The 11,027-nt window shown below is 43.1% G+C and overlaps 1 protein-coding gene across 1 annotated transcript in view; it reads right to left on the bottom strand.

Moving 5' to 3' along the window:
• Positions 1–9,200, bottom strand: part of mfsd2b (major facilitator superfamily domain containing 2B) — a 22,730-nt gene extending 13,530 nt beyond the window's left edge. Inside the window, exons 1-3 of the mRNA XM_038962656.1 lie at positions 9,114–9,200; positions 3,601–3,726; positions 3,357–3,481 (exon numbers count right to left, since the gene is read on the bottom strand). Coding sequence (XP_038818584.1) covers positions 3,357–3,481; positions 3,601–3,726; positions 9,114–9,200 — 338 coding nt within the window. The remainder of the gene's footprint in view (positions 1–3,356; positions 3,482–3,600; positions 3,727–9,113) is intronic.
• Between the last annotated feature and the right edge of the window lie 1,827 nt (positions 9,201–11,027).

Here is an 11,027-nt window from a genome sequence, read left to right as displayed (position 1 = left end):
GACTCAAGCTCAGTTAATGCTCTGCAGCTGCAGGGTCAACTAAGTACATAGTTAAAGGTCCAATGCTGTCACGAATGTCGTCGGGAGAAGGAGAGGAGGACCAAGGTGCAGCGTGGTAAGTGTTCATATTTTTTATAAAACAACTGAACACTGAACAAAACAACAAAAACGACAAACGAACAGTCCTGTAAGGTGACGAAAAAACACTAAACAGAAAATAATCACCCACAATTCAAAATGGGAAAACAGGCTACCTAGGTATAGCTCCCAATCAGAGACAACAGCTGCCTCTGATTGGGAACCACACCAGGCCAAACACATAGAAACACAACAACATAGAAAAAAGAACATAGACTGCCCACCCTAGTCACACCCTGGCCTAACCAAAATAGAGAATAAAAAGCCTCTATAGCCAGGGCGTGACAAATGCATCCATTTTTATATCAATATCAAATCATTTCTGGGTAACAATTAAGTACCTTACTGTGATTGTTTTCAATTAAAATGGTCAATTTTTTTTACAAAAATTGCTTCTTAGCAAAGAGCAATTTCTCAAGCACAAATTTTGCCAGTATGGTCTGGGAGTGGTCTGAGTGGGGAGGGGAAAACTGAAAAATTGCTATTATTGGCAGACCGACCGATCTCTTTCTTATTGGCCTATTAACTAATTTACCGCCTGGTGTTGTCAAAACAGGCTGGAATTTCAGGCTGTCTTTTCAAACAACTCTTACACTAAAATGGCATTATATACATTTTCACAGTTTCACAATATTATTCCAACCTCATAGTGTGGAAATATACAGTATATAAAACACAGGAAAATCACATTGTGGACTGCACTGGACTGCACTTTAACACAGCTAAGCAAGCTTTTGCTAGCTTAACCCTATCCTCTATGCACCACTCCCAAATAGCCACAGTCATATTGTTTTGGTTACGACTCCAAAATATTTCCACAATGAACCTGACCTGTAACCTTTGACCTGATAGGACCCAGAGATGCTTGACCCCATTTTAATCTGCATATTACTAAACCCCGTCCCCTCTGCTCTAGCTCCATTAACCCCTGACCTGTCCTGCCCTGGCATTCAGTTAAACTAAGAACAGAGAGAAAAAGAGAGAAAGAGGGAGAAAGGGGACAGAGAGAAAAAGAGAGAAAGAGGTAGAAAGAGGTAGAGAGAGGTAGAGAGTGGTGAGTTCTGGTACAGTCCAGCTCTCCCTGTGACACAGAGGCCTGTCCTTAGTGATTGTTCAGCCACACAAAGAGAGTGACAGGGCTGACAGGGCTGCCTAGCTCTGGGGTTGGGCCTGCTGCTGTTTAGACTGGTCATGGGAGGGTTGAAAAGGCACAGTGACTGAATGGAACATTTAGAATGTTAGAATAAACTGTTACAATGTTAGATTGTTCTGTAAGATGGCTCGCAGGATGGGTATCGGAAGAACCCAATGGGAGTGTTTGACAGTGGAAGTAGGGCAAAACACATACACAGGCAGACACACAGTGATTGAGACTGAAGCAAGGAGGGGATTTCAGCACCATCACACTCTCTGAGATTGTGAGAGAAATGTCCCAGTTTTATCTCTGCTGGCATGGCAGGGCTGAGTCTATCATAACAAACACAGTAGCACCCAGGAGTACCAAACAGAAACAGCCATAAACCCCTCAGGACAAACAGATTCTGATCACTTCCTGTCTGTCTGATGATGTCACAGCCCAGGGTCAGGGGACTTCCTGTCTGACAGTTAGAGAGGGTTTCACTCAGTGGTGGAAAAAGTAACCAACTGTCATACTTGAGTAAAAGTAAGGATACCTTGATAGAAAATGACTCAAGTAAAAGTGAAAGTCACCCAGTAAAACACTACTTGAGTATCAATATACTTAAGTATCAAAAGTAAATGTAATTCCTAAAATATACTTATGTATAAATAATTTCAAGTTCCTTATATTAAGAAAACCAGACGGCACGATCTTCTTGATTTTTACATTTACGGATAGCCAGGGGCACGCTCCAACACTCAGACATCATTTACAAACTAAGCATTTGTGTTTAGTGAGTCTGTCAGATAATAGGCAGTAGGGATGACCTCTTTATTAGTGCGTGAATTGGACCATTTTCCTGTCCTGCTAATCATTCAAAATGTAACGAGTACTTTTGGGTGTCAAGGAAAATGTATGGAGTAAAAAGTACATTATTTTCTTTAGGAATGTAGAAGTAAAAGTTGTCAAAAATATAAATAGTAAAGTACAGATAACCCCCCAAAAATACTTAAGTAGTACATTAAAGTATTTTTACTGAAGTACTTTACGCCACTGGTTTCACTCAGAAGTTAACTAGAGGGTGCGGCTTTCTCAAGGTGCTGATTATCACACACACAACCGGGCAGGGCAACAGTGTTTTGCCACAAAAACTCTCAGGACACACACACACACCAACAAAACAAACACGCACACACACATTCAGTACACACACACACACGCGCGAGCACGCACGCACGCACGCACGCACGCACACACACACACACACACACACACACACACACACACACACACACACACACACACACACACACGTGCAGTGGTAATCAAATCAGTAATGCTGTGATCTGGTCTTTCTCCAGCCTGTCAGCTTGTCAGTAATCTATGTCTTGTAAAGCTTATACAGCACTCACTCAGTCACATCAGGATCAGCAGTAAGTAGTCAACCAGTAACTACAGTAACTGAGTCGGGTCACAGCAATGAGTTAAAAACAGCTTTGAGCTGACACACACACACACACACACTTTAGAGCTGACACCTAGTGTTATGGTTGAGTTTGATGTGGTGCTTTTGGTAAACACTCTCTGCACTTTTAGAAAAAAAGGTGCTATCTAGAACCTAAAAGGGTTCTTTGACTATCCCCGTAGGACAACCCTTTGAAGAACCCCTTTTGGTTCCAGGTAGAACTCTTTTGGGTTCCATGTATAATACTTTCCACATAGGGTTCTACATGGAACCCAAAAGGGTTTTACCTGGAACCAAAAAGGGTTCTGCTATGGGGACAGCCGAATAACTCTTTTGGAACCCTTTTGTCTAAGCTGACAGGGCTCATAACGAAGATCTACAGGGATACTGCTGTGGTTTAGTTAATATTTTTGTTATTGTTTTATTTTACCAGGTAAGTTGACTGAGAACACATTCTCATTTACAAATCAAGAGAAAAGCTTTAGTATAATCCAATAGAAGTGTGAAGTCAAAATGTGAAGCCTAGCATTCACAGGTAGCATTTCCCATACAATCACTAAGATCTGTGGTCCTATGGAGCCGCAGTGTCTGTCTGCTGTTTTTTTTATGCAATCCATGTGTGCATGGCCTCACCAGGGCATGAGTCTGCCTATCCTGGTCCACTTGCTCTTGGTGATGAAGAAGCCGACAACAGGGTCGCTGACGGCGCCCCACGCCTTCCCTATGAACAGAACCATGGAGGCCTGGAACGGGTTGATCTGAGGAGGAGAGAACGGAGGGATGTAGTTAGAAGACACAGAGAGAGAGAGAGAGAGAGAGAGAGAGAGAGAGAATCTGAGAGGAAGAAGAAACACACACAAACACACAGATGTGTTACCTGGGCGACATCCAGCAGGTAGATCTGGAGGAAAAATGCTGTAGCGCTGCCGGCCACCTGATTGGGTGCTCCTCCAATGGCGAAGCAGAGCTTACTGCAGACAGACAGCTTCTGGTCCAACACAGTCTATGGATGGGCAGAAAAACAACAAAAAACATTGGAGAGGGTTACAAGTCAGTTACAAGTTTCATGAAGTGCATTATCTGAGAAATAGGCAAATAAATGATCTGCAAAGCCTATGAGATACAGTTGACTGCTGTGCCTTTCTTTACCGTGTAAAGACAAGAACTCTGTTTGTTAGCCATGGATATGTAGCCAAAATATAAGCCTCAGATAAGATACAAGCAGGAGTCAAATCTTAGACGGAAGCTATCTTCTTGTGGATAAGGAATACAGCTGTAGCAGAAGAATGAGTCTGTGACAGCAGAACCCTGGCATTATGATTTACAAAATAATTCAGAACCACAGAATTGGAGATTGAACTCTATCTTCAGAATTCTATTTTCAGACTCTATATTGTTGTCCATTGTGATGTCAGAGCGAGTGAATCACACAGTGCCATTCAGATGACAGTCGATACAGACGTGTGACCTCATGTCTCTCTCTCTCTCTCTCTCAATTCAATTCAATTCAATTCAATTCAAGGGGCTTTATTGGTATGGGAAACATGTGTTAACATTGCCAAAGCAAGTGAGGTAGATATTATACAAAAGTGAAATAAACAATACAAATTAACAGTAAACATTACACATACAGAAGTTTCAAAACAATAAAGACATTACAAATGTTATATTATATATATACAGTGTTGTAACAATGTACAAATGGTTAAAGCACACAAGTTAAAATAAATAAGCATAAATATGGGTTGTATTTACAATGGTGTTTGTTCTTCACTGGTTGCCCTTTTCTTGTGGCAACAGGTCACAAATCTTGCTGCTGTGATGGCACACTGTGGAATTTCTCCCAGTAGATATGGGAGTTTATCAAAATTGGATTTGTTTTCAAATTCTTTGTGGATCTGTGTAATCTGAGGGAAATATGTCTCTCTAATATGGTCATACATTGGGCAGGAGGTTAGGAAGTGCAGCTCAGTTTCTCTCTCTCTCTCTCTCTCTCTCTCTCTCTCTCTCTCTCTCTCTCTCTCTCTCTCTCTCAAAGCAATGTTACAGAAACTCCCTTCATATGTAACTTCATTAATTACGAATCATAAGTTACCAAACCCGTTCTCAGGAATGGATAACACTCGGGATCCCTTCAGTCTCCACAGATTTGGGAAAATCTGTCTAGTTCACTGCTTTTATTAAATATGTTTATTTTGTTATTGTGTGTTGACTTATATTGTTTAATACACATATATGTGTATGTTTTATTATTCTGTTTTTATTGTAATGTATACAGGGCTCTCTTATAAAATAGATGTTAAATCTCAGTGTGACTCCCTGTTTGAGTAAAGGTTAAATAGAAAAAAAAAAAAAAAATAGGCCTCCACGACTCATTTCCTTGCATATAGTGGATGAAATCTGGTTTCACATATGAGATATATCTAGGCCTACTTCTCCACCACTATTCTCCATCTACATTCCCCTCTTCCCCCAATCATCACTCTCCCATAATGTATCTCCTCTCCCCTCAGATAGTATTTAAAGTTCCCCTGTGGTGTAGGTGCCAGTTGATGTGAGGGATACAGGATCAGACAGAACACCCCTCCCTGCTGTTTAGACTGTGGTGATGTCAGGAGACACTTGGGCACACAGCACAGCCTGTTCCCCTTATAGACAGATCCACAGGACACCACAGAGACAGACAGAAAGGGTGCCGGAACAGGGTTTCCATTGCTATAGAGGTATACCGCCCCTTGCTAAAAACGTGTGTGTGCACGCATGTGTATTCAAGTCTGGTCCATGCTATCTGGTCTGTGCTATCCGATCCTTGGGACGTCCCTATCCCATTGAAGTTGACATATAAAATGGTTAAGGTAATGGTTAAGGTTAGGGTTAGGGAAGGGTTAAGGTTATGGTTAGGGTTATGGGTAAGGGGAGGGGTTAAGGTTAATGTTAGGGTTTAGGGTAGGGACGTCCCAAGGATTCCGTCCTCACACATGAAAGAGCAGACAAGCTGCCAGCCTCCTGGAAAGTCCAATATTTACGACTGTATTATGAACAGTTCAGCGACAGACATGGAAACACACACTGCACGGACCAAAGCACAACAGCATATGATTAAACGTCTAACCTCCTCTCTCCTTCCCTCTCTTTCTGTTAATACATCTCTCCACTTTCTTTTTTATCTTTCTTCATCTCTCGCCTCTCCTCTCTCTCTCTCTCTCTCTCTCTCTCCCTCTCTCTCCACTAACCTGTGTTGTTTCCATACAGTACGGTGGTGTCCGGGTTAGCCCACCGCCTACAGCTATAGGCCTTTCAGGCGTTATGAAAGAAAGAAATCACCAAAACAGCCACCGACCAACCACAGACCGAAGCCCTTCAAAACACACTGTCATTATCTGGCTGATTACATTTTATTTTCCTCTTTCTTCTCCTCATGAAAACATCGATGGTTTCCAGAATGACAATTACCAGGAGGGAGCTGTGTAATTATTTAAACGCAGCAAGACAAGCGGGTCAGAGTAAGTAAAGAGTAGCATGTGGATCAACTTCGAAAGTCTCGGTCTGGCCTATGGTGGTCTAGTGGTCTAGGCTGCTGCCTCCAGATCCCATGTATAACCACAGCATGGGTTCCAATCTTGCTCACTGCTATTTCAGCACTCTCTATCTATATTTCCCACTGTTGCTCCTCTATCCAATAAAAGACGTACTTTAAAAATATATATTGGTCTCTCCTTCAAAACTCTCAGTATATACTCCACTCTCATCTCCTCACTCCAATTTTCTTCGAATGGGGAGATAAGAAGAGTATTTGGTGTCACGAGAGAGAGAATGCTGGTTAACTGATGTTGGGTAAAAATACTGTCTATACATGGTCTGTACCAGATCAGTGATGTCTTGGTTCATTACTTTTTACCCTCATCTGCACTACAGCTAGGAATATAGTTGGGCTTGACGTCACTATTTATATCCCCACAACAAATTTCCCATTGAGGGGGTAAACCCAGACAAAAGAGAGGTCATATCATTTTAGTATCTCAGTATGTAGGCTCTTTCTTTGTACAAGGAGGTTAAATAGTCCACCGGTCATCAAACAACAACAACAAAAAATCTCAAATTTATAGTTGAGATGGTTCATTAGTGGTGCTTGCCTAGCTTGAGAGAGAGAGAGAGAGAGAGAGAGAGAGAGAGAGAGAGAGAGAGAGAGAGAGAGAGAGAGAGAGAGAGAGAGAGAGAGAGAGAGAGAGAGAGAGAGAGAGAGAGAGAGAGAGAGAGAGAGAGAGAGAGAGAGAGAGAGAGAGAGAGAGAGAGAGAGAGAGAGAGAGAGAGAGAGAGAGAGAGAGAGAGAGAGAGAGAGAGAGAGTCTGACTACAGTGTGACTACAGTCTGTTTTACTGCGGCCTTATCACTGCAGACGTAAACAGGATATCCCTCCCCTGTCTGGACCCACGTTATCTAGCTTCCTATAAATGCACACACATCCACACACACAACACAGCCCCTCAGAGAGAACAGCCCCTCAGCAAACTGTGGCCCTGGGAAAATGGGGCTAATTCACAAAGTTAATTACTGTGGGGTGGGATGGAAGCGACTCTGGAGATATGCCTTTATGTTTTAAAGAGGATCTTAGCTATGAGCTGACTGTGATGCACACAGAGGATGAGTAAGGAATAGTGAGTTGGGAATTCTGAGCCAATATGTTTTATGCATTCCTTCTAACACTGCTGTGACCATTCCTATCAGATTGAGTGTGTAGCATACTGTATGTATATATGTGAAAGATAAAGCTGGTTGGATAAAGAAATAAAGCTGGTGTCCAGCTGTACATAAATGTTTACTGCCAGTAGAATTTCTTCAAACATTTTGATATTATTTCATGGTATTATTTTATTTAATGGTATTATATTACTGACAGTTTTCCTGGTGTGTGTGTATCAGTGGTAGGATGGAACCAGAGTGTGATGTTCTGGCCTCTGTGATGCCAAGGGATGCACAGAGCTGGCATACAGACTTTCCCAAGGATTACAACACGTAAGATACTTACTTCTGATCATTCCGTGAGCACTTGAACACAATAATCATAGAGAAGCCAAACAAGTCCATCTCTTCTCCTGCCTGGAGCTGTCATCTGTGATCAGGTGATAGAACACCAGGATGCCTGACTGAAGCTAAAGGACTCACAATGACAGGTGACCCATTAGGGGCTTGAGTCTCCTCTGTTGCAGACTCTGGTTTCGCTTCTTTGGCATCTATAATTCACCCAGGCCCCGTAAGGGCCATGCTGCACGCACACACTCACACACTCACACACACACACACACACACACACACACAGCTCAAGGTCACGCTGCATCTATTCTTTCAGAAAAGCTATGTAAATATTGCATCGCCTCTCTTCAATACCTATTCACTGAAATAGGACAGCATTAAACACATTGATGACTTCTAAAAACTGCCAGCCTACATTGCATTCCCACCAGTGAAAAAGGCAGTATGAATCTACACGTAGAGGTCAATGTAGTAAGTCAAGTATTTATTGTTGTCTGTATCGATGCATTGGATGTATAATGTAACACATAGGCTACATCTGCAGGGTAATGTACTCATGGTATAGTAGGATAAAGGTTTGGCTCATCGTCTGTCATTGCCTTGCCTTTAAACGCCACTGGGCATGTGTGCTGGTATACCATCAGTAAGTAAGCATTCCATTTACTCACCCGAGTACACGGCTACACACACACACACACACACACACACACACACACACACACACACACACACACACACACACACACACACACACACACACACACACACACACACACACACACACACACACACACACACACACACACACACACACACACACACACACCACATTCTTTCTTCTGGTGGTCATGCAGTCAGTTTTACTGGTACCTAAATGCATTCAGGGTGAGCATACAGCAAAGTCATTCATCCAAGACTGGATGTGACAGAGAAAGAGAGAAACGTCCTCTATTTCTGGTCCTAAAATGTAGTATAATCACAATCCAACTGATTTTCAACTAAACTAACTCCTTGCCCTCAGTCTCTCAGATATCCAGTGCTTGACATGGGCAGGAGCTCACCGGAACTGAGTACTGGCAGATCAACATTTCTACTTCTTGAGTTCCTGCACTTCTTATAGAATATTAGCTCAAAAGTATTGTGGTGTTCCTGCACCTAAATATAAACAGTACCCTCACTCTAACTGAGTACCAGCACCTATTTCAGTCCAAGTCAAGAACTGCTGATATCCAGACATGGCAGAACAGCAAGACAGATACCCACAAACCAAAGGAACATGAATGTCACTGAGCTGTCAGACAGTCCAGGAGTAAACTAGCCAACTGATTCAAATTAGTGAATAAAAGCAGTGTTCCTTACCTGGTGGGGGGGCTTGGTGAAGGATGGCTCTGGGGGCTTGAGGAGCTTTCCGGCTGGGGTATGGGATACGTTCTCTCCCTTCGCCATGGTGCCTCCAAGTGTCACTCTGAGTGTATGTGTGTGTCCCCGAGTCTGAAAGTATCTGTGTGACTAAGTCTGAGTGTATGTGGTGTGTGTCTGAGTGGGAGTGTGAATGTGTGTGTTTGGGTGTGTCTCTAAGTATGTGTGTGACTCTAGGTGATGGCCAGTGACGAGCTGGTGATCCTGTGTATGTCAGGAGGACCTGAGGCTGCCCACTTCATCTGCCACTCACACACTGCCCTGTGCTCAGTGCTCTGGGGCTGGAACTGAGACCGAAAGAAAGGGCACAGTTAGGCAGGCGGTCCCACACATAAACACACACACACACACACACACACACACACACACACACACACACACACACACACACACACACACACACACACACACACACACACACACACACACACACACACACATGCACACATGCACGCAGACACACACACACACACACACACACACACACACACACACACACACACACACACACACACACACACACACACACATTCATAATCCTCCCGTTCACATTGGTTTCTCTCAGAGCGCTCCCCTATTTGCTCCCCTATTTCTCACCCTGATCTCTATTATTTCACATGTATTTATGTCAGCCAGCAATGCTACATCCCATGAATACATCTAATTCATAAGAGATGCAATGTCTCTCTGTATCATTACTCAAAGAGGATAAAGAACAAGTGATGCCCCAGATTGGTAGACAATTACATTGAAATATGCTTGCAACTAACATTTGTGTTTATGAGTCTATCTAACTAAACAGACATTCGTTCTCACTCTACCATAGCAGTTTTGTCATAAGTGAGTACATTGCCTACAACGTCAAATCTCTTTCAATATCTCAGTCACATCCCATATAAACAAGCAAGAACACTATAATGAAAAAAGAGAAGACTGTATTGGCTTTACCTGAGTGATGATGGAGAAGAGTAGATTAAAGGCGTTCAGGCAGTCAGTGAATCGCGGGCTCAGAGAGAGAGAGGGAGAGCGAGAGAGATTCACAGGGAGCCAGCTTCCAGCAGCAGGTCAGGAGACTGCGGTGTTTGACAGACACTGCCGTTCCACTTCACTCAACACACCTCACAGCGGGACCTGCGCCATTCAGTGGTCAACAGCGGTAACACAGTCACTGGCGGTGATAATAACAATGACATTAGTCATTACAGGCTTATGACATAGAGGTATTGCATATAATGAAACAGAGGTTGTTCGGACATGGTCCTTACGTGGAAAGACGGCTAATTCAGTTCTTAGGATGACCGATAAAAATGATTTGACCTTAAGTCGAAGAAAAAGCTGTTCTCAAAGACCCCCCTCCTTTTCAGTCTGTAATGACAATGAAAATGAAACATCTATATGTGATTAATGATACATTGCACATGATACTAACATTGTTGTCTGGTGACATTTTTGGCGTGGCTATCCAGCTATCATAACAGTGTACTTTTCCCACAGTGAAAATCTGTCATATTAAAATATCTTCTTCCTCTTTGCATCCGTGCTATGTGATGCTGGCACCTGACCAAACCATAATGACACCAAACCCGAGTGACAGTTGGCTGGATCGGTTTCCCATGCGGGCCAGAAGCACTGTGTTGTTGTAGTGGTTATAGCATAGGAATGCGTAATATGTTGCCCGGTTTGATGGGATGATAGACACCTGGCTGTGACTTAGCCCTAAAGTGCATTATGTGATTAACTGGGACAGGGACAGGCGCTGAGTATCAGTGCGTGACTGGAGGGGACCAGTGCCGCGGGAGAGAGACAGAGTGCTGCGGAGCTCTCATGCTGCGAGTTTCAAATAACTCATTACAT

This window comes from Salvelinus namaycush, chromosome 24 (assembly GCF_016432855.1).
Source record: "Salvelinus namaycush isolate Seneca chromosome 24, SaNama_1.0, whole genome shotgun sequence".
Classification (NCBI taxonomy): Eukaryota; Metazoa; Chordata; class Actinopteri; order Salmoniformes; family Salmonidae; genus Salvelinus; species Salvelinus namaycush.
Note: the sequence above shows the minus strand (reverse complement) of the source record. Positions and strands in the feature narration are given on the sequence as shown.